Genomic DNA, 25,662 nt, shown 5'->3' with positions numbered 1-25,662 from the left:
CTCCATTGAGATGTTTAATTTTTCTGGAGATCCAGCCAACATTGCACAAACATATATTAATCACTGCGTGTAGCTGTTCAGTTCATTTTTACTAAAGAGCATGTGAGTAGTGCTTGAACATACAATTCTCCATTACCACAATGCCACAGTTGTGAATGTTTGCCATTGCATTGCTATGTGGTTGCTTTGGAGTTCTAGGTGGTCTCAATTCACTTCAATCCAGTTCATGTTTTTTTATATAGCACTTTATACGATAAACATCGTTGCAAAGCAGCTTAGCAGAAAATGAATGTTTCTAAAGGAACGGATTCGAATTCGAAAATGTTATGATGAAAATATCATAGAAGTATTCATGCACTACATTCCAAATCTTAAAGGAAAACTCCACTTTTTTTGGGGACTACTTTCAGGCTGCGTAGTATTATTGCGCCTGCTGCACCCATGGTACGGCAGTGAAGTTCCTTGATTATTACGCCGGAATGAGAGTATAGTTCCTAGTAGGGATGCGCAGTATACCGGCACTTAAAAAATACCGGTATATGTTATATTTCAAATGGTACGATATCATAATTTTGCTCAATTCGGTATTTCATATGCTGCTGTTGCAAAGTTTTTTCCAAATTGCTGTGCAACCAGGATATGTGACAACAGAACAACGCGATGGATCAAACAGATGAAACTCTATCAACGCACCTGGAATTAATAAATAAAGAGAACAGTAGAAGTGAAATATGGCTTTACTTTGCATACAAAACAGATGACAAATGTGAAGGAACTGACCTTACTGCACCTGTATGCAAGCGTTGCTATAAATCATGTGTTTCCACAGAGACAACACATCAAACCTTTTTAAGCACTTGTCGCTTGCTCATCCTGATTTTTCAGAAAATTAAGAGATCGACAGGTGAGTCCATCATTCATAAATTCTGATTTAATTTGAACTTTTATTTACAACGGATCAACGCACGTATACATATGTGATACAGTAACAACGAAAGCTCAAATGTGCATGTGTGACACGCTAGAACCAGTGAAGTTTTGGTCACGTAACATATGCACTTGCATTTCAATACAATCAAATATTAATTGGATTTGAATTAAGCAAGAGTTTTGCTATATTCATTTTCGTACCAATAATATGAAGGGAATGTTTCTGCAGCGCTGCCGACTGCTAATATGAAGCAGCCGAGAGAGTGATATTTATTTAATGATTTTTCTTTGGCTTTGGAGTCTGAAATCTGAAAAAAAAAAAAAATCTGAGAGCGAGAGAAATAATGTGATTTTGACTATTACTTTTACTATTAGAATAACACTTTACAATAAAGCAACATTTGTTGCATTATTTGCATTATTATTATTTTAATATAATTGTTTTCAATTCACTTATCTTTTGAGGCTGGTTATTTGTCACCTATGACAAAGGTATTACATTCTGGTATTGTACCGAAGCCAAAATTATGGTATTGAGCCATCCCTAGTTCCTAGCCATATCGGCCTAGAAAATCGTAACTTTTAATTTTCCGTCAGTCTTAGTACACGATGTAACCACAGAAGAGTCAAGTTTAAATAGGAAAAATATCGAAACTCTTTGGTCATTTTTGAGCGAGATGCAAATGGTCTAATCCGATTCAATTATCTATGCTAAGCTAAGCCAAAAGTGCTACCGCCAGACCCGGAGATCGGCTGAATGAATTCGAAAACGGTAAAACTCAACTGTTTAACTCTTGGGGACTTGGAAAATGAGCCTATTTCCAAAAAAAGTGGAGCTTTCCTTTAAGGAGCTGTGCAAGAGCTTTTTGTGTTGAGCAGACTGACATTTAAGATGTACCTTGATAATCTTCATTGTTGAATCATTGATTCATTGAGTGAAGAGAACCCAAGTACTGAAACGGTCTACTTCGAACTAGAGATGCACCGATTGACTGGCCAGTGATCGGAATTGGACGATTTTTCGCATGTCTCACGTCTTGCCGATTCCGAGCCGATCCTTTTATTGCCAGCAGTGCAGGCAATGACGTCACAGCAACGAACACACACACAGTTGTGTGTAAACGCGTCGTTTCGCGTGAGAATGATTCTAATTTTAATGGCATTCAGTGTAAACGGCGACTAATAATGTATTTATGTCGTGCCAGATGAAGCTTGCACAGCCTGAGTGAGCGTGTGAGAGAGACAGCACCCACAAAATAACTCACAGAAATGTATAGATGCATACTGCGGTAGAAGAAAAAAATATATTTTCAACATATGATTTAGATAAGCAACATTATACGGCCATGATGTTTCCCCGAATATCAATATTTCGCTGACGAAAATAGTTCCGATCAAAGCCACAGCAGAACTGTTGAGTGTCTCCGAGCAACACACAGCGGTGTTTCGTTAATGAATGAATCCATGTTTTTGAACGAATCGAGTGAGTCAATGATTCAGTGGCCCAGTCACTTGCCTCGTTTCTGAATGAATCAGCCATTTGAATGAATCGGTTGAATGAATGAATAAATGACTCGCTCATTAAAACAGACACTTGCCGCCACCTACTGGTGGTTTAGTCATATTTAAAAGTATCATTGCATTTTTTCAACATTTATTTTGTATGTTTAAAAAAAAAAAAAAATACTAATTTCATTTGAACAACTCATCAGTTTGATCAGTTTTTTTATTATGCTAAGTAAGAATTTGATGTGAAAGATGACACGTTTAATAAGGTTAGGGGGAAAAAATTACCATTTATAAACATAGTGGGAAATGACATCTGTTTTGTTACATACAGCAACTTATTTTGAGAGTTGTTTGAGAGAAAATCTGTAACTTAGTCCAGATTGGGGGAATTGTAATGTTTAATAATTTATTTTATTATGTAAATTGAAATTTGCATCGATATTTGTTTGTATATGCTGTCAATTATAGTTCTTAGAAAGAAAATCGGAATCGGCAAAAATCGGTATCGGCATGTCACACTTCCAAAAAATCCGAAATCGGAATCGGCAAAGAAAGTTGCAATCGACTTCGAACGAATCAATCAGACCAGTTTTGTCATCTGATTCTTTGAATAGATCCAACAGCCTTCTGAGGGTATTTACCTTTTTATATTTATGCAAAGAAATGTATGCTACATTGAAGCTGTGCATTTTATTAATTTGTGTGAATTATTCAAGGAGTCCAACCCATGATCTTGGCACCATGCTGTACTGTTTGAGCTTCAGGAAATTAAATTAAACAAAAATAAATATACTTTTTTTTTGTCGTAATGTATGAGAAGTAGTGCTGTCAAATGATTAATCGCGATTAATCCCATCCAAAATAAACGTTTTTGTTTACACAATATAACACACATACACATACCAGGCCTGTACAGCACGCACACAAAAAAGTGTGTAACTTTTGACTTTAATGTGCTATTTATATTTGATTTGACCCTTGCTGTAACTAAATGATGTACATTTTAGGTTACCTGAGAAAACATTTTTACTGTACAATACACCGCAGTTCAAAGGTTTGGATCAATAAAGCTCTAACTCTGTCGTGACATCCGCTCTATAGCGGTTTGCCCGAGCATTGCTATTCTTTCCCTTTTACTGCGGCATTCAATCAAATGGCTTCCCAACTCATTTTTGTGTGCGCGAGGCACATTATTTCTTCTGCGCGGCCGCGCGCTCAGCTTAGAGGGAACATTGTGTGGGAACCCTGTATTTAAGGTAGCCCGTCGGGCAGGGCAGTGATACATTTTGGTATCCCGACTGGAAAACACAATAGCCCCGGGACGTCGGTACTTGTTGCTACATGACTGTGTTTACTTTGCACACTGTTAGAACTAAATATAGAGTTGGTGAATCAGTGCCTTGTAATTCCTGCCTCCTGTACACAAAAGTCTCAACTTGTTGTTAACATGTTACCATTTTTTTTTTTTTTTTCCTCACGCAGGTTACTAATTACCATAGAGACTGGGTTTGTATATGTCACTGAGTGTTTTGTTTTGGCCACAACTGCAGACATCCTTTTCAGTTGCACAAAAGCAAGTTATATTTCATTGGAGAAAAGTCGTGGAGGTGATTTTTTGCCTCCTCAGTCTTTTTTCATGCCCTCATAAAGAGGTTTTAGCTAACTGCTATCACCTTTATCAAGGACATTTTTCTTTTGGAAACTGGGCTGGAAAACAATGGCAGTGATGAAATGTATTCACGAGCCGATAGGTGTTAAATGGCCCAGGTTCACTCTCTTTGCACTTCGTCATTATTTTGTAGACTCTGAATGGACATGCTAAAATTAATCCGTTCTGTCAAGAGAAGTCATGAAGCTCCAGGTGATGTTCAGTGGAAGCGCTCGACCGGTATACCTTTTGGTAATGCCTTGTAGAGCAGGACACAAACACCAAATAATTTCAAGACAGCACATTCCTTCGCAGGAGTTAAGACTTCCACTCCCAGCATCTGCATTTGACTGGCTGGCCGATTTCCTGCCAAATCAAAACTATTCATTGCCTACAGCGTGTATGTGTGTTTGTGTGTGTACGTATTCTGTTTTGTGTTATTTTAGCTTAGTAGTGTCGTAGAGTAGCAAATAAACTTTGATTCATTAAGAAATCTTGTGTCTGGTGCTATGTGATTTTCAAGTCTTAAACTATTTGCCAAAGATCGCGTTACCTATGCTAAAATTCACATATGCTAAAATTTACCTAATCAATTCGGTATTACTGTGGCCACGGGAATAATCTGAATTGTTAAAACATACTGATTTTAATGCTTGCTGGACAAGTGGTTAATGAGGTATCGTTAATAAGGTATAAGTTGGACGTTTGATCATACGAATATGAAATCGACTCGATTTCCAGAAACTAAAATTAAATTAATAGTTCTAAAATTACTACACGTTTTAAAGGTCCTTACTGGTGTTGTTATCTATAAAGGAGTGTGTCTGAAAGGTAGGATGTGATAAAATGTGACAAAAAAATTATCTCAAAAATATTAAAAAAATTTAATATTTCTGCATAAATATGACCTTCAGATAAAAGATCCACACTCGCTGTTCTAATTTTTATTTTGCAACAAAGCAATATACAATCAAACTTTTCGGCAACAAGTCGCCTTCAGTGAATCATACAATAACATTTCCTACAAGATTTATTTTTTTTAAATGCATAAATATGACCCAAAACATCATAAGTTTTTTCACACAAGTGTTGAAACGAGAACCCATCAAATATTTTCTTTGTCATGTATTTATTCAGGAAAAATTATCCAATATTGCATATCTGTGAGTGGCAAAAGTATGTGAATCTCTAGAATTAGCAGTTAATTTAAAGGTGAAATTAGAGTTCATCTGTGCAGAGGTGTTTTCAGTAAGTGGAGTGACTATCAGGTGTCAGTGCCTGCCCTGTTTTATTAAAAGAACTGAGATCTATCAAGGTTTTATCATGTTTGTGGAAGTGAATCATGTCACGAACAAAGGACCTCAGAAAAAGGGTTGATGTTGCTCATCAGGCTGGAAAAGGTTACAAAGTTATCTCTAAAGAGTTTGGACTCCACAAATCCACAGTCAGACAGATTGTGTACAAATGGAGGGAATTCAAGACCACTGTTAACTTCAGGAGTGGTCCACCAACAAAGATCACTCCAAAAGCAAGGTATTTAATAGTCTGCGAGGTTGCAAAAGATTCCAAGGCAACTTCTAAGCAACTAGCCTTTCTCACATTGGCTGATAATAAAGGTTCATGAGTTCAGCGTCAGGAGAACACTGAACAATCATGGTCTGCAGTCTGCATTTTGTTAAAGATCATATGGACAAGCCAGAGGGCTTTTGGAGAAATGTTTAATGGACGGATGAGACCAAAATAGAACTTTGTTTTAAATGAGAAGCTCTATGTTTTGAGAAAGGAAAATACTGAATTCCAGCATAAGAAACTTATCCCATCTGTGAAACTTGGTGGTGGTAATATGATGGTTTGGGCCTGTTTTGCTGCATCTGGGCCAGGACGGCATGCTATTATTGATAGAACAATGAATTCTGAATTATACCAGCAAATTCTAAAGGAAAATGTCAGGACCTCTGTCCGAGAACTGAGTCTCTATAGAGAAAGTGGGTCATGCAGCAAGACAAGGACCCCGGGCACACAAGTTGTTTCAGAATATCCAAGTCAAAGTCCAGACCTGAATCCATTTGAAATGTTATGGAAGGAGCTGAAGAAAGCCACCAACATCACAGAGTTGAAGTGGTTCTGTACTGAGGAATGGGCTAAAATTCCTACAAAAGTCTTTAACCACAATATTAAGTTATTCACGAGGTACACTTCCAAAAATGTACTGTGATAACCATTGTTTGCAAAATATCATAGCTACTACAGTTATTATGATTACAAGCATAATAATAATCTATATTCCATACCCATATAGGGCTGATTTCACTCCTTCAACCGTATCGGATGACTTCAGGAGAATTTAGTATTCTGTCATTTAGTTTTTATCCCACTGAATCCAGATGACTCCTTCATGCATGTATATTTCATGCCATCTGAAAGTCTGAATAACGTCTGCAGCTAATACTGTGACGAAAGCTGTTTTTATAAAGATGGGATGTGGAATGCATTGCCAAATCTGTCTTTCGATTACATGATATTTGTCTTTGCTGCACTGGGAATACTGTGCCGGAAGGTGGTGGCGTTTCATGCAACATTCATGCAATGTGACTGAGTGTCTTGACTCATTCCTTCCGTGCCACTGTGTAGGGTGGGGATTCGAGATCGGTATGGATTGAATGTGGGACACACATGTGGGATGTCAAGGACCCCTGGTGCATGCGCTGCTCGGTTCGATTGGGAGGATGTTATATTAGAGTTATGGCAGAGGTGACGAGGCTCCGTAATTATGATGTGCGTGCGTCTCGAACCTCCAGATCCATCTGTCGTTCTTCATCTGTGCCTGTAGATTTGGGTCAGTGGAAGGCGGGACGGGGAGGTGATGGTTGGAAGAGAGGTGGATCGTCTGTCACAGTCTCTAATGCACTGAGTGAATGGTGCCTCATCTCTCATGCTGTTTGCATTCTTTCGACTCCTCCTCTCTCTGTTCCAAAGCCTTCCTTGCCATCTTAACTGGAAAAGAGCCTCGTAGGTGACTGATTTGAAACACATCACATAGACAGAATCTCTGTGTGCCATACAAATAGCAATTCTCACACAAAGTGTAGTCAACTTACATGTGCATGAAAGTTCTAGATGTAAAAATCATTCATTTTCTGCATTGAGTATTTTTTTTGTATGCAAATTTTAAGTCAGACTTAACATTAACACTGAGATTCAATGGTATATGTAGCATTCATGTACCATATATAATGTAAAAAAACACTATTTCAAATAATTTTGAATAATTAAAAAAAGTTTTTAATTTTCAACTTTATCTTCAAAGAATACTGAAAAAAATATATCATGGTTTCCAGAAAAATATTAAGCAGCACAGTCATTTTCAACTTTATTATAATAATAAGAAATTATTTTTTTTAAACAGAATCAGCATTTTAGAATTAGTTATGAAAGATCATGAAGACTATTAGAAAGTAGGGATGCACGATATTATCGGACTGATATCGAAATCGGCCGATAATGACTTTAAATGTAAATATCGGCATCGGCCTGACATGCAAAATTATGCCGATATGTCTTGCCGATAAGGGGAAGGGGTTAACTCGCATGTGCTCAGGGTGTGCTAGCGATTAGATCACGTCAGCAATGTGGCTCATTCTTGAAGCAAAGTTTTGTCTGAATGATGAATAGATTGACTGTTTTGGATCGCTGCATTTAATGTGTGAAGGCATGTACAGAATGACTCGTTCGGTGTGGGATAGAGTAAACCGTTATAGCACAAGTAGGGGCAGCAGTGACAGCCTCCCCCAGGTCCTAATGCCCGTTCGGTAAGTAGTTTTAATAGTAGGGGCGCAGTTGGCCTACTTCTAATTAAATTAAAAGTAAAATAGCCTACACAAATAACATTTAGACTGTGTTTCTGATTAAATAAAGCAGTAATTGATGTAATAAAATAAGTATGTTTTGATTTAATGGTCAGAAGCTATAGCTTACATGAAAAAAAAAAAAAAATCACAAACATGACACTTGTAAATTAAATAATTTTATATATACTGATTTATTCATTAATGTGTAACGTTTTATTTTTTAAACAAATCATGAGCTCTAAAAGATTTTCAGAATTTTTACAACTCTTTTGTTTTAGACCATCTACAAATGTTAAATCTTAAAATAAAATATTAGGGTTAACACTGCATCTTTCTGGGGGGAAAAAAAGGCAGCGATTGATATAGTTGATTTATATTTATTTTCAAAGCTTCAATGTACTGTTAAAAAACCTTTATTATTTTTTATTTAATTCTAATAAATAAGTTCTTGTTAAAAACTAACCAAAATTAATAATATTTTGCTTATAATTTCTGCACAGGAGAGACTTGGTGTTGTTTCCAAACGAAAGGAAATATATCGGTATCGGCATCGATATCGGCCAAAATGAGTTGAAAAATATCGGCATATTCCAATATCGTGCATCCCTATTAGAAAGACTATTTTAAATATTAAATATTAATAATTAATTAAATATTTCACAGTATTACTGTTTTTTTATTTGTTAAATAAAAACACAGATAAAAACACACACATTTAATTTTAATAAAATAAAAAAAATAAAAAACTTTTTTGGATTGTATTTTCACTCTGCTTGTCACAATGTAGTGCATTATGGGACTGTATACTGTATGTGATGCCTTTTGGAGTATTCACATTTTCTATAATGGCCTTAAATGCTTTCTCAGTAGGTAACAAACTAGTTTTTTTGTAAATGCAGAGCTTCTCTTTCTCTATCTTGCCTTTATTACTTCAGAGGACAGTAATCCCAGCCTCTCAGTGAAAGTCCAGTGTTTATAATCCAGTATTCAGATCCTCTTAAATAAAATGAAGCTGTCACACTCGGCTTGATTTAAATAGTAGGCCAAGCATGCTAAACCACTTCATTAAGGATACTTTTTTTTCGCTAACAGGAGATAGCGAGGAAAGAATTCCTGATTTGTTTATATCCATGTGAATCCCTGTTACTTTAATCTCCGGTTTAAGGCGCATGGCTCAAGAGAGCTGGCTTTGCATTTAAAGGAAGCAGCTGAATCTCCTCTTCTTCTCTTCATCTACGGCTGGGAGAGTGTGAATGAAGTGTTGATGTCTTCGCTGAGTTTGTTTGTGACTGAATGAAGCATTGGCAGGGAGTCAGATTCTTTGGATCAGCTGGAGGGCTTTCCAAGGTCATCCAAGGTTAATTAGACGGAAGTTAGACAGTCTGTGATTCCCCTGCGGCTTTGCCAAATGAGCACAAAGTTGCTGTTCTTAGCACTCTTAAGATATTTAAATTTCCCGTAACTGCAAGTGCTAGATTCAAAAGCTTAAGACTTGCTTGTCATAATGAAATAGCTGTCACTGTCTTAAAGCACAATTTGTACTTTACATCACTACAGATACATTACAGATGCATTTTGTTGCCACAAAAATATCAAGCAGCACAAATGTTTTTAACACTGATAACAGTAAATGTTTCTTGAGCAGTAGATCAGTATATTAGAATGATTTCTGAAGGATCACGTGACACTGAAGACTGGAGTAATGAAAAATTCAGCATTTCATCGCAGGAATAGATTACATTTTAAAATGTATTCAAAGAGGAAACTATGGAAGCGCGTTTCCGCCACTGAATAAAAAAAAAAATAATAATAATTGCGAGTTTTTATCTCATACCCGAAATCTCATATCGTGATACAAATAATACAAACATATCGTGACTTTTTTTTCTCAGAACTGCGAGATAAAAAGTCATAATTGTGAGATATAAACTTGCAATTCTGAGAAATAAAGTCAGAACTGCGAGATATAAACTCACAAGCAATTGCGAGTTATAAAAGTCTGAATTGCGAGTTTTTATCTCGCAATTGTTACTTTATAAATCGTAATTCTGACTTTATAACTCGCAATTGTGAGTTTATATCACACAATTCTGAGAAGAACAAGTCCAAATTGTGAGATAAAAGGTCGCAATATGTTTTTTTTTTTTTTTTTATTCAGTGGAGACGGGCTTCCATAGGAAACAGTTATTTAAAACTGTAATAATATTTTACAATATTACAGTTTTTACTGCATTTTTAAACAAATGAAATATTCAAAAAACAATATCAAGGGTCAAAAAACTTTTTTTTTTTTTTTTTTTTTTTTTAACCAATCCCAAACTTTTGACTGGTAGTTTATGTAGTGACATTTCTCTCTTTGCTGTTTTGCATTCAGAGATCGACATTGAACGCTGCGTCCGGGAATCCATCAACCTCTTCTGCTGGACTCCTAAAAGTGCTACTTATCGCCAGCATGCCCAGCCAAACAAACCTGCCAGTGACAGCAACAGCTTCGGGAAAACACCTTCCTATTACTCTTCAGAATATCAAGACCTGATCAAAACGGACCTGGTAAGTGTCCCGAATTGACCTTTGACCTTTGAGTACCTCGGCTCCATAATCAGTCATCTCAGAAAGAGGGATGGCTTGTAGCAGTAGAATGCATTTTCAGAAGTTTATTTAATGTGACCGAACTTTAGAGTGGAGAAGAACCAACAAATAACTTTCCATGTAAGAGTTAAGGAGAAACGCTTCTTCTCTCTGATATTACTGTCATGAGAGTAGTTGCTATTGAAGATATAAAGGTATAAACTCTAAACAACAGAGTGACCTTTATTACAGTAATCGCCTTCGACATCTTGCTGAGTTTCTTTTGCACTTCTGGACCTTTAAAGATTGCCGTGTACCGAGAGCTGAAGTCAGAGAGTATGAAGGATGGAGTCAATTACCCACTGCTAATCAAATGATCCATGAAGGTTTGCGGTCAGAAGAGTGGTGAATTTAGCCACTGATGATTTCGGCCGCCCACTGTTCATTTCCTAATGAGATGCTTTAGCTCGCTAGTAAACACTCCAGTGCTGAGGGAAACTGGAATAGGTCAAATATGTGAGGTTTTATTTCAAATGTGTTGGCCTGTTCACAATGAGTCTAAATAACATGAAACTGTGGAATATTTGCAAACTAGTGGATCAAGATATTATGATCTCAATTTTTATTGTTGTCTGAATAAGTTTGGATACCTGACAAAAATGAACCTTTAGTAGATTCACCCAAAAATAAAAGTTCAGTTATCATTTTCTTACCCTCCTGTTGTTCCAAATCTTAAAAAAAAAAAAATTTAATAGAACACAAAAGAGGATATTTAAAAAAAATATGTCCATACATTGGAAGTCTTTGTGCTGTTTTGGTCAGTGTTGTTTTGGACCCCACTGGCTTTCATTTCATAGACAAAAACAGCTGAAACCATCTTCAAAATGTCTTGTTTTTGCTCTGCAGAAGAAATCAAGTTATACAGGTTTCAAACGACATGAGGGCGAGTAAATGAGGACAGAGAGAGAGATATTTTGGACTCCAGTTGAATAGGTCATAGAAAGGCATAAATGCACCAATACATCACATCCTTCAGGTGTTGTCTGTTGTTGAACAGATAGAAAATTTGGAGGTCATAATTCAGATTTCAGCTGATTTCAGTTTTTTTCTTTATCATCTTCAACGTGTTACTGCAGGAATTTCAGCTACATTTGTTCTGGCTGTCTGGAGTTTCTTTCTGCTGAAAACTCTCACATGTAGGCTACAGGCATCAGTTGACCTCAATTGGTTCGAATGCCGCTATTAATTTGTCAAAGTATGTCCTAATGCATGTGAGAATTCAGCCTTTACCCATAAATATTCCATCCTCTGCTCTCATCCAACCTTTCCGATGACCTAACCTTCTGATTGTGCTCGTTACTCTTCCTGTCGTATTATAAAAATCTCCTGGTTGACATATACTAAAGACCAAAGGTAATACGAAGACTTTTCATATTTTTTTAAACACTTTTAAACACATGTGGCTACTATGCAAGTACTGTCATTGAGAAGTCTCTCTCTCTATAAAATGTGTGTATATATATATATATATATATATATATATATATATATATATATATATATATATATATATATATATATATATATATACACACACACACGGTATATATGGTATATAAAATAATAACAGTATTAATAATAGCAATTAATAATTAACCTTAATATACAATATATTAATAAAATTTTATTAACAATAATAATATTTAATATACTCAAGTTTACTCATGTTTATAATACCAAAAACTATTTTTTCACAACATATGTAATGATAGTATAAATAATAGTATCTATTAATATTAATAATTAACCTTAATATAATATATTAATAATATACAGTTTTAATTTTTAATGCCATTAATATCATTCAATTTTTTTTTTTTATATTTTAGCTTCCAAAATTTCTACTTTGTTTCACATTTTGCTTATTTCATACATAATGAAGAAATATTAATAGTGTGTGCCTTCACATACTTAAAATTAAATTTGTGCTTCTGCACAACCAAGATAATAATGATCAGTTAATAATGATCAGATTGCCAACTCTTAATAAATATAATAACCCAGCCAGATAATTAAAACTTTTTGCTTACCTCAGAAGCATTGCCATATTCATTTAGTTTTTTTTTTTTTTTTTTTTTTTAACAGGGTGTCTTGTAATCATTAAATAACTGATATAAATAACTAACACTTCTGGAGAAGCTTGTGAGTCTTTTTTTAGAAAATGTATCTTTTAGCACTGATATGACTGGTTATGTATCATGAGGATGTGAGATGTATTTCAAATCACACTGAGAGCATCTATCTAACCTTTTACCTCTTTGCGTCTGGCTCTCTGTTTGAGATTCATCAGCGATGGCTGCTGAGGTGCTGAGCTTCACAAACACTCATCTGTTGACCTAATCTCTTTCTATTCTCTGACTGAACACAGCGTGATGTCTGGAAATGCACTGCTTCAGCGATATCTAGCTACATCCCTATCTGTGAAAGGCTGAGAAACGCTCATGGTCTTACATGCCTACGCACTCACATATACATTTACATTTAATCATCTTGGCCAATGCATTCTTGCATAAGCAATTAACCACAAAGTGTAGAAGGTACATAACTGGGTAGAAAGTGTCTCAAGTGTGCTGTGGCTTAAAGGAATAGTTCACCCAAAATAAAAACAATTAGCTGGAAATGTACTCACCATCAGGCCATCCAAGATGTAGATGAGTTTGTTTCTTCATCAGAAAAGATTTGGAGAAATGTAGCATTACATCACATGCTGAGTGTTTGTAAGAAACAATCCATCATCAAGACGTTTTTAACTTTAAATGAATGCACCTGGCTAAAATACAAGTCCTCTATTCATAGTATTGCGTTCTCATCTGAAGCAGGAGAGTAATATGCGCCAATCAAGCGCTCTTTTAAAGTTAACACAGTTCTAAACAAATATGTTGATGAATTTTGATGTGAGAGGAAAATAGAGGATGGACTTTTTAACTGGGGGAAGCATTATTATGGATGTGCATTTTGCCCAGAAGCAATGGTTCAGAGTTAAAACGCCTTTCTTACAAACCCTCGGCTTTTCAGAGGATCCATTGGTGAGAAAGGGATGTAATGGTAAATTTCTCCAAATCTGTTCTGATGAAGAAACAAACTCATCTACATCTCGGATGGCCTGAGGGTGATGCACTTTTAGTCAATTCTGTGATTTTAAGGAAATTTTCATTTTTGGGTGGACTGTTCCTTTAATGGTTGAAAGGGGTCATGACAGAGATTTTTTAGCATTGCCGTCACCCTGCACCTCAGATCCAAAACGAGTGTTTTTGGAGCTTGATTAAATAAATGCTTTGTTTATAATAAGAAGGGCGTTTTAAGCTATGATACTCTTATATGCCAAAAGATCAAGGCAAATTTGATTTCTCATGTTGATTTCCCTTTAAGATTTGCACTGGTAAACAAAAGGTTACACAGCAGCTTAGAAACAAAGATGTCTATACTGAATCTGTTAGTATTTTCATCAATGGCAGTTATGCATTTAAATCAAGTGACTAAATAGTCTTTAGTACATGTTTTGAAAGTTTACTGCGTTATAGTTTTAGACCCATTCTCCTGTGTCATAATTTATTTGAGTTCTTATTTCTTTTCTATGTGGTCTAGTACTATTTATTCATCCTTTGTCATGCATTTTTCTCAGCGCAGAATCACTTGTTTTTTTTCTCTAGCTGTGCTCTGGGGGGTAAATGGTGCGGTTAGGCCTGCTGTTGATTGTCATCTCCTGGTCATTAGAGCACGATGTGTCTGCTGAACAAGCTTTCTGCTCTCTCTCTTTTTGTCGGTCATCTGACAGGCGCCATCACTAAAGCCAGACTCCAACAAGTCGGAACTTGCCGCCAAACCTTCTGTCAGCAGCCGTGTGTGTGTGTGTGTGTGTGTGATGTAGATACCAGTGACTTTAGCTGATTCAGAGAAACATCATGTGTACACGGCTGAATGCGTTTTTGAGCAACACTAAGTAGTCGTAGATGGTCACACTCTGAAATTATTGTCATGATGAACAGTAATAACCACAACGTGCCTTTTATTGCGATGGTTACTGACTGCAATAAAGTATAATCAAATGGTCATACCTGATAGGGATGTATAACACACTGAAATGTGTTATGTAAAATAACAGTTTTCTGATTGAATTCACATTTTCCATTTGGTGCAAGATGAAAATTCCAATTCAATAGTACAATTTAGTTTTGCCATTTTCTGCACTAGTCTTAACATTTCATTTAAACATAAATGTGTCTATAATTTGCTAAATTAGAATCTATTATCTGAATTGGACTGATATGTTGATGAAAGGGTAGAGAAATGATCATTTCTGCAGTGTATTTCCGCCACCGTTTCAAACCATTAATAGGTTTGAAATTTAGTTTTCTTGTGTTCCCATTCGTGTTCCCATTCGTTATTTCATAACGTGTTTTTGCAATTCAGAAGCACTGAGATTGTATGTACAATTTTTTTACAAAGGCTCAGAAAGGCTCCATTTAATTGATCAAATGTACAGTAAAAACAGTAATATTGTGAAATATTAAAACTTAAAAAACAACATAACCAAAAACAACTTAAAAAAAACTTTTCTATTTGAATATATTGTAAAATGTAATTTATTCCTGTGATCAAAGCTGAATTTTCAGCCTGTTCAGTGTCACATGATCCTTCCGAAATCATTCTAATATGCTGATTTGCTGCTCAAAAACAAAGAAACAAAAACAAATATCTATCTATCTATTTATATATTAGGGGTGTAATGGTTCACAAAATTCACGGTTCGGTTCGATATGACACAGTGGTGTCACGGTTCGGTATGTTTTCGATACGCGGGATAATTGGTTACGTCGCAATGTTGGAAATATTTCTGTTTTAAACCATGAAGGCAAGCCAATGGATATCACACAAGCACGCGTTTGCACACGTGCAAACTTTGCGCAAGATTCATGACAGAGTAATGACGGAGCTTTCGGCATCTGACGCCGCTTATTCTCTCAGAGATGACGAGAGACGAATCTACTTCAATATGCTGATAATGGTATAGCCTATAGCTGTTTTCATTTATTTCCTTAATATTTCTCTTGTGGCCCACACATAGTGGAAAAAAATAAAAAATTGAGAAGAAACGTATTTCGTGTTAAACAGGTTGTTTTTGAAAGTCGTTGCTTGAAATAAAAGCTTTTTATTTAATTGATTTGTATTTATGACTGCAGTGTTAATATTTTAATTATAGGACTATAATTCATTGTAGGTAGCCTATAGCCTAATAGACCTGTTTTAAAGACCTTTTTAAAAAACATTTTAATTGAGGAGTAAATATGCGTTAGCCTTATTATTATTTGGTTTAAACCTATATATATCCATCACCACCTGTAAGCTCTTCCAGTAGCTGTGGTCATCATATCAGTATTTAATTTTCCGAGTTGTCTACTCCCAGTTGTGTTGTGGTAAAAATAGCAACAGGTAGCGGCAGTAGCTCACAGAGTGCAACCATTTTACGTCATCAGAACAATGGCGCCCCCCATAGTGCAAAATATGTATAAAACAATGTGATTTTTAAAAAATAACATACGTCTTTGATGGGTTTTCTACTACAGATTTCAGTAAGTGACATCATTTACATTATAATAAGCCATACAAGTCTTAATACCCAGGAATCCCATTAAGAGTATTATGGGGGAGAAAAGGTTTACGTGCAGGGCGTTGCGTTCATATCCTGGGCTATTCTGCTAAGTAATATTATTAATAAGGTTATTAATATTAGCCTAATCATTTTATCAGCTTTTATTCGAATTTGGTCCTCCAATGTCACTGTTTTAAAACATTAAGCCATATTAACCGTAGAATGTCCCAAAACCGTGCCTTCAACTAAGCACTGACGTATTTCTTTATTTGAGTCCAAGTTCAAAATAAAACTCGACCGCTCCATTGTGAACATACGGAGCTGTATGAACCACTGCAAGCTGTAAAGTAAACAGGAAGAGTTTGTCCGACTCCGAACTCAACTGGTTTTGCGAGAGAACACAAATATCTTTGCGAGAGACCGCAACAGTTTTGCGAGGGAATGCAAATATAATATAGAACACAAAGCATTTGAAAAATATTTTTTCCTCCCACGCCAAATTTTTTTCACTCACCCCTAATTTTTCCCACCACCATGTCCCTTAAAGGGCTCCTTAGCATATTATTAGCTACTCTTGTTACTTTTTGCACCACATATTTTATGTTGCAATGACTCTGCATCATAAGATCCATGTAGATTTACAAGAGATTCCTGATGCTGTTTGAGTTCCTCTGCAGACTCATTTCTGAGCTCAAGTTCTTCAACGCCCTCAGACAGTTAGCAATTGTTCCTTAAAGTCTCAGCCATTAAACACACAGTAACGTCAGTCAATTTTTGGAAGAATCCACCTCCATTAGTTGGGCTTTACTAGATGCTTTTAAAGGCTATTTATGGCTTGTTAAATGAATAAGCTAGTTTACTCAATAACTCAATAACAAGGTTCTCAATAACACGCCACTCTAACACAAAGAGCCAAAGAACTGTGGTTAATCCTCTTAAAAACATTCCTTTTGGGCTGTGTACACGGCCTTTGTGTCAGCCTGTTAATGAACGATGTTCGGAACGACAAAGTGCAAATGACTTCTCGGTGAACTGAGGTCATTGTCACAACCAAAAACCTTGAAGCAAGTGGACCTGAACTTTAGTCTCAAATACTCTTGTACCGGACCCTTTTCATTCAGTTTTGCTGTTCATTTTGTTGTGTGCATTGGTATATTGCTGGCCTTTTAACTTGCATGTCATGTGGTATTAATGCTGTCCATTAGTTTCTGGTTGTTTCACTGTCATTGTGTTTCATGTGTTGGATAGGAACCTTACAACTGCAATGAAGTATATAATCTTCCAGCTTTGTAGAAGTAACAAAAACAACAACAAAATAAAAAAATGGAATATATTCGCAACAAGCCACCAAAACTCCCACTGTGATTATTGGTATTAGATGTTTATTCTAGAGGGAAAAAACATGCATTTTAATAGTTAAAAATAAACACTTATGCACATTGTTTTGTGGGGAAAAACCATTGTCATCATTTACTGTACATGGAAATATATGGTTGCCTTTATATTTTAGGAAGGATAAGATTATCATCATAATATATTCATCATATTTGTGGGTACATGGCATTAAACATTTTGAAAATGCTTGATGCATTGATATTGTTGCATATTGCATTGATGCATATTGTTAGACATGATCTAACAATATCAATCCAAATATAATGGCAGTGTATCTGGGCAATGTAATTATTTTGCATGCAACAAAATGCATGTTTTTCTTTTTTTTTGTAGTATATTCCAGCTCTGAGGTGGCATGCGACGCTAGGCTCTGATTGATCAGGAGAGGGGACGTGAGCAGACCACTGTCTCATTCCTTCAGTCTTAGATCTGTATTATTATTCTGCAGACTTTCTTTGAGACTCTCTGATGTGCGGCAGCCTAAACATGTCACCTGATCCATTGCAGCCAGATGTTGGATGGTTAAATGCCTCTCATGCACCACAGGGCATCGTCACAGGACTGAATTTATGCCAGATCTCCATCTTTCATCATTTTTGATAGAAGATAGCATATATCTTTTGACAGCTCCTGTCATGTAGATGTTAAGCCTTTCAAACACAAGCTTGTTTTCAGATTTGCACTGGTAATCCTTTTCAGACCGTAAATACCCACTGGAATGTTTGCATGGATTTGGTTATTTCTCCATTTTTAAAGCCAGCTTTGAGACTAAACATTTACTGCTTTGACCAATCAGACCAGCTCAGTGGCTTTCGAATCTCTTGCCATTCTCTGAAACCACAGAGCATCCAAACAGGCAAGTTTATGGCCTATTGAAATGTCACCACTGATAATAAAAGGTCAAGACTCTTGCCTGCATTTAGAGAGTCTGAAGCCAGGGCACAAGGGCCTCCTTTAGGCAGTGATGAGAATGCCACGGGCCCTGCGGATCTAATGCACTTTAATACCAGAATCCATTGGACATCAGCCGCCCTCCATTCCTCAAACTTACCTCCATTGCTAAGGTGACCTCATAGGTAATTGGCTGCACTCTGTGGGAGGCTGGTACTCCGTGACTGATTGGACTGATTTCATGGGCTACTGAACATTGACATTTACGAGATATCCCCCCACCTCACTGCCCTTTCCTGTGCTGTTGCCCTTTGTTTCAGAGTCCTGCACTGCGAAGTGAGGAATTCAGCGATAATGCACATTGTTATTAGGGTTTTTACCATTTATGCAGTGTGGCTCGCTGGTGCTTTTTTTTTTTTTTTGTGGGGAATCTTCTTCTTCGCAATGCACACTTGTTGCAATTTATAGGCAGTTTTTCATCAAAGTGGTCATCTTGGTGCTTTTCACAATCATAAGATGTCACTAAACAATTGGATTTATCAATTTGCTTTATATATGCTGTATTGCTCTGTGGCATTGCTTATACAAGCTAATACAGCAAAACAGCGAAAATACTTGATAAAAATTAATTGGTTAATTTCAGAACTAAATGGCAATTGCAATTTTTACAAATGGCAAAAGACAATATAAATATGAACATTAAACTACAATAGCACTACGGCATGACTGGGTTTTTAAATTAAAATTAAAATTTCAAATTACTTTTAAATTCAAATGTCAGTCAGGAATATGGTGATGATATTATTGTCCAGGGCAATGTCGGTCCTGGAGTGCCGCTGTCCTGTAGAGTTTAGCTCCAACCCTAATCAGACACCTGAACAAGCTAATCAAGGTCTTCAGAATTACTAGATGCTACAGGCAGGTGAGGTTTTTTTTTCAAGGTTGGAGCTAAACTCTGCAGATATATTAATTCAAGATATGTTTCTCTGAACTTACATGCTTATAAGTTGTCTGATCCTATACAGTTTTGATTCTCAAGTCCGACAGTATGTCACTTCCCAGACATTCCAAGTCCCGACAAATGCCAATTCAACATGTTAAATGGGCAAAGCGATGCCATAGAATATTTTTAGAACATTTTTACTAATCTAAAGAAGCTTTTTCCTTTATAAAGAACCTTTTGTGCAATGGATAGACTTTTAAAGTTCTTCTTGGTACCATACAGTACTTGAGCCAATAAAGAACATTATTTTTAACCGTGGCAATCAAACCCACAATCTCAGCATTGCTAGTGACTTGCTGCACTGTTTGAGCTACAGAATGCAGAAAGAGATGTATAGCTCTCTCTACTGGAAAACATGACAATATTGCTAAAGAAAGTGATTTTTATAAAATTACACTACACATATTAAATTGGTCATACTGCCCACCCCTTTTTGTAATTCACTCGCTGTCTGTGGTTACTATAGGTGATTTGCTTGGTTATTTAGCCAGTGTTAAGGTGTAGAGAGGATGAACAGTGATTGTTATCCACGCCTATTATGCCTATTAAATCGGTCCTTTCTGATGAAGATCTAATGTGACTGAACCTGAAGTGCCAATTAGAGCTATGATATTGCAGTATTGCTTTTCAGTCGAATGGGAGAAATTATATTTATGTGAGAATGAGTGGTTTTCATTCTGAGTTCAACTGGGCCATTTGCTGCTCTGTTAATCGTTGGGATGTGGCACAGATGGAGAAATTTCCAGACAGGTGGGCTCCTTGCATGTGGAGGCTAGATGAAGCTAATTGCTCCAACCGGGTTGGGGAAAAAAGGGTTTGATAATGGGTTTAAGATAGCAGGGGCCCAGGACATTGGCTGCAATGGTAGGCCAGAAAGAGTGTCTTGATTTTGATTTGGGCAAGTTTGTGCACCCCATATAGACTTCAGCAAAGATGCAAGTGTGAGGATTTCTGACAACAGCTTGTGACAGATTTTCTAACGGTTAAATTAAGCAGTATTTTGGATACTCTTCAGTGGTCATGTGGCACATCCAGGTAAGCTGGTGAGCTGTCACATGAATAAAAAACATCTAATCTTGCCTAACTTTTAATTCCCACCTACACAGACAGGAAAAGATCATCGGACTGGCATCTAAACACCATTTAATACAGTTTGTATCTACTTGTGATTTAGGGTCGGGTGAATAATCTCAGCCTCCTCCATCTGGGGAAAAAAATTTAACAAGAAGTTGAGGTCAGCTAAAAGGTGTTTAATATGCCATAATGCCATAAGGCTATGTGATTGCTGCGATGTGTTCACTGAATGCGAGCTGGTCATCTTTGCAGATATCTAGGGCTTTTATTCACCTCGAGGTAACTGCTGTGTTTGAGAGTCAGAAGCTCAGTCTTGACAGGTTGAGCTTGAGGTGTTGATTATTCATTCAGTTTGAGATGTCAGAGGGCTATGTGATCACAGAGGTGAAAACAGAGTCATGAAAAGGAGACCTGATTTTTGTCGACATAGCAGTGAAATAGAAAAGCCATGCATTTGGGTGAGAGATTCAAGCGATGTGGTATAAATTTAGAATGGTATCGGACCAAGTACAGATCCTTGAGGGATACCGGTATCGTCAAGGTGCAGGATGCAGGAGTTGAACATATGTGTGTGTTTTCATTAAATGTACTCCATGACTCTTCGCTGTTTTTCTTGCTTAACTGGCTAATATTTACTTGTCTTACTTTCAACCCACTCATCACTTTCTCTCACACATTTGTTTTAAATACTGCTCAGTGCTGCTGAAAATCTGTTGTTTTACCACTTATTTTTTCGCATCCTCAGAGCCGCGAGCCACTCAAGCTGAGCGAGCTGAAAACAGAAGTGTCTCCACGTATCTCTGTAGAAGACCTCATTGACCTGTGTGAGCTCAGTGGACCGGCATGCTTTAAAACTCCTGTCAAGAGGGCCAGGACTGGGAAACCTAAGATTCTTGCAGTGGACATCCGGAGCCTTGAAGAGTATCCTTTCAGTCTTAATGATACTGCAAATAGAATCCTCACACTGCCAAAAAAATTAAAAGTTTTAGTAAGATTTTTTTTTTTTTTTTCCAAGCCTGCATTTATTGATATAAAAATACAGTAAAAAAAAAAAAAGCAATATTGTGAAATATTATTATAATAATATAAAAATAATATAATTTTCTGTTTGAAAATATTTTTAAATTTTTCTGTGATGTTACTCCAGGCTTCAGTGTCACATGATCCTTCAGAAATCCTTCTAATATGGTGATTTGCTGCATTAGAAACATTAAATATTATTATCAATTTTGAAAACGTTTGTGCTGCTACATATTTTTGTGGAAAACCATACTACATTTTTTTTCCATATTCTTAAATAAAAAGAATAGAAAGTTAATAAATAGAAAGTTACAACATTTATTAGAAATATAAATCTTTTGTAACATTTGAAGTTTTCTGTCATTTTTTAATAATTTAATGCACCCTTTTTGAATTAAAGTATTTATTTCTTCTCTTTTTTTTATATATCTTACCCTAAACTTTTTGAATGGTTGTGTAATTGTATCTTCTTAAGATATAACATGCTTTTGTCCAAAGCTAGACCTCAGGACATTAGAAACATCGAAAACTGGAAAAATTGTAAGGCCAACTCCAAGAACAATGGAGGTCTTTTTATAAAAGTACTTGCAGTTTTTTCTCCCAACGCATATTAAATCTTCCCCATCTGTGGATGCTTTTAAGTCTAGATTGAAATCGTACCTTTTTAGTAGAGCTTTTGGAGTCGATTAGAGGGATCAGGTTTTACATTGTAATGTTGAATTTTCTTGAATTGTTGTTGACTTTTGTTTTTGTGACTGTATGTAATGATGCTGGAAAGTACTTTGGTCAACGGCAGTTGTTTTCAATGTGCTATAGAAATAAAATTTGTATTGTATTGTTATTGAAAAATCAAGCCCATACACAGATTGTTGTGTGTTGCTAATAGTGAGAGTCCAGTGTGGGAATGTGTGGGAGAACATTACTGTGGTTCATTTGTTGAAGAGGTTTGCCTTTGTTTGCATTAGTGCTGTTTTAAGTAGATACAAGAGAGCACACAAGCAGGATAAGAGCAGTCATAATAAATGTATACAAGGCTTTCGGGGAAATTAAGCTGCTGCATAGTAAATATAATGTAAAAGCTGCAGGGCTGGTATATGGATGTAAATATTCATTGTCCTCTTATTCTGTATTCTGCACCATTTATGACCATATCAATATTTGATATGAATGTTAGACAAAGACCTTTCTGTTTTAATGCCTGTATAAAATCTGCATGAACTAATGATTAATTTGAGCATTTTCTCATCCTCTTGAGAAACGGAGAAAGGTCTTGTTAAATGTTTCAGAAAAGTTCAGCTCCCAATCATTTTTGTTGAAAGATGTAGCGCAAAATACCACAGATTGTAACTTTATCTATAGAGGAAGGCAGTTAAGAAGAGTTATTATTCAATTACACTATGCACTCTTTCTCTTTTCTCATCTCATCTTTCACTCCGCTCACCTGCCGCGTTTCATTCAGCGCTTCTCTTTGAGACACTGCTCTTGCATGCACTCATCTTGGTCATATTCAGTCGATGTCCCAGAGGAATTTTTCCACTTGTTTAATTTTTTTTTTATCTTGTCCTGCACACTTTGTTCTCTGTCTCTTTTCTTTTGTAGTGCTGCAGTGGTTTTTGGATGGAGTTGGACAGTTTCCACAAAGCCGATGGATCTATGTGGAGTTTGTTCTGTAAATCCCGTGAACTTCACCTGACACAATTACAAACGGCCAGCTCAAGAGCTTACGTGCTTCTTAGATGTCTTACCAGAACATACGTACACCAAAGTACCTCTGGGTATTCGCTTAATTCACTGTAATACACAGAGTAGAGCTGAACTTCGTAATGGCTTCCACATTTTTAATCAGGCAAAATCGTAATAACATTTAATGATGAAATTTAGAAAGCATGAGATTGAAATTTTTTTATTTTTTATTTTTTCCTTTGTTTTAAGCATCATTAAAGCTATAGTCAGTAACATTTGCCTCTTTGTCGCCATCTCTGTTTGAAAACCTGGAATTGCAGTTTCTTGCGGAATTGTCTTGCGTGCGTGGGGTTGTGATCCAGTGTTCCGGCACGGCTCCAGCACGGATGAATCTAATGTTTTGAGGTGAATGTGTAGCTATCAATTACTGCACCCGTGTGGATATTTACTGTACTTTGCAATCACAGATTCTAGCCTATGTCTTGGAATGTATGACCCAAATCAGAATTTTCACAAGTAACAAGTCTGCCACGTTTGTTCTCACCAACTGAGGAAAAAAGCATTACAATAAATCGTATCACATCTAACTGTGCAAAGTATTATAACTGTTATACTCTGTTCTCAAATTATTAATGTTAACAACATCAGCATTGCGTGACTATGAGTATAGTGTGTATTAGCATGTACATTTCAATTTCCGTACCGTCTAATATCTAATTGTCATACCATTCAAATTTCAAATTAAGAAATTCTTTTAATCCAAAATGCAAACTATACTCCCTTCGAACTGGTTTTCTTTAAAATACAAATCTTGTGTAATCCCAGGCTATCTGTAATCAGAAGCACATTTAAAACTGGAATATAATTTAATTTCATTCACATGTGTTTCATAAACACACAATCCTTTCTGGACTCCAATCCGCCATCAAATACATTTAATTATTCTAGCTGCTGTGAGAAAAGGCTATAAACGATCTGCCACCTGCAGGATCCTCACCTGCGATAGCCTACTCGCCGGGAAAACTTCTTTGTTTACAGACGTGACGTAATGATGCAGTGCCATGCTCAAATTTCCCGCGAAAACCTACCCATATCACTCAAATTAGAAAACATTATTATAAGCTAACCATTGTGAATCGGGCTAAAGTAAGGCGATAGGTTTGAACACTGGCTGGTTATGTAATATGAGGATAATATGTGTCAAATATCAATTTTGGATCATTTTTAACCAAAAAAAAAGATACAGACTGCAGAATGATTTCTGAAGGATAATGTGACACTGAAGACTGGTGTAATGATACTGAAACTTCAGCTTTGAATCACAGGAATAAATTACATTTTAAAATAGAAAACAGTTATTACAATAAAACAATATTGCTATTTTTACTGTACTTTTTTCATTTAAATAAATGCATTCATATGGCCCTTGACCGTACTTGTGCAGCTTCAGTCGAGGTCACATCCCAGGCAGCATTAACATTCCGTACACCTCCACATTTGGGCCGGAGGGGGAACTGCTCCAGTGTCCCGCCAGCAGCACCCTGGCCGGATACAGATTCCGTGTCATTGTGATCCTCAGCAGCATCATGAAGAATGCGACCATGGTAAAGTTATTTGATTTTCCTATTAATTTTTATAGGAAACACACATGCACTTTTAAATGCAAGTCACTTTAGATTGAGGCTTCTGTCAAATGTATTAAATTGAACAATAATTCTAATTCACTTTCTTTTCTCCTGTAGTTTGCAGCTCACCTGGTGAAGGTAAATTTCCCTCGTGTTTGTGTTTTGGATGGTGGCATGAACAAGATGAAGTCCACTGGGCTGTTAACCGTCCCATCCCCGCAGATATAACGGGATGTGCTTCTGTTTAAGGGAAATTTTGTAAACTTTTAACATGATTCAAAAAGCGAATATATTTCTCAGCTAATACAGTTTTCTTCTAAACTATGTCAAGAGCTCCTTAAAGGCATTATGCATGTCAGCACTGAAAAGTTTGAACTTGAAAATAAATAACAAAACTGAACACAGACTTCTGGGACCAAACAAATCAACGAAAATAAAGTTGTTGTTTTTTACGATAGCTGTTGTCATAAAATCATTATTTGTAGTTTTCAAATGGAAATGGATTGAGTTTTTAAAAGTCACTAAATTGAAAGTTGTCATTCCCTTTCTAGTATTTATTAACCTGTTTACTTTAATCAATGTTCCCGGTTTTATTGCGTCCACATTATTTTAAAAACATAGTCTCAGTTTGCTCAAAATCAAAATCAATGACTTTCCTTTTCCGTTTATGCCGACCAATAGTCAAATAGCAATGTTAATCATCCAATCAATAGGAAGCCTGCAGTCTGAAATACAGAGAAAGACATTGTGAACGGGGTTTAAGCACATTGTCCAAAACTTCCAGAGAAAGTTAAGATAAACAGACGACAATATTCTGT

At 36.2% G+C, this 25,662-nt stretch overlaps 1 protein-coding gene across 2 annotated transcripts in view; it reads left to right on the top strand.

The window, feature by feature from the left end:
• Positions 1-25,334, top strand: part of LOC306874354 (TBC domain-containing protein kinase-like protein) — a 48,938-nt gene extending 23,604 nt beyond the window's left edge. Inside the window, exons 23-26 of one of the 2 annotated variants that reach the window (XM_079424324.1) lie at positions 10,310-10,485; positions 21,262-21,437; positions 24,664-24,823; positions 24,962-25,334. In XM_079424324.1, coding sequence (XP_079280450.1) covers positions 10,310-10,485; positions 21,262-21,437; positions 24,664-24,823; positions 24,962-25,072 — 623 coding nt within the window. In that variant the 3' untranslated portion in view covers positions 25,073-25,334. The remainder of the gene's footprint in view (positions 1-10,309; positions 10,486-21,261; positions 21,438-24,663; positions 24,824-24,961) is intronic. The other variant, XM_079424323.1, reaches the window with a different exon arrangement.
• The last annotated feature ends 328 nt before the right edge of the window (positions 25,335-25,662 follow it).

Source organism: Barbus barbus, assembly GCF_936440315.1.
Source record: "Barbus barbus genome assembly, chromosome: 8".
Lineage (NCBI taxonomy): Eukaryota > Metazoa > Chordata > Actinopteri > Cypriniformes > Cyprinidae > Barbus > Barbus barbus.
The sequence above is the reverse complement of the archived record's forward strand: the minus strand, read 5'-3'. Positions and strand labels throughout refer to the sequence as shown.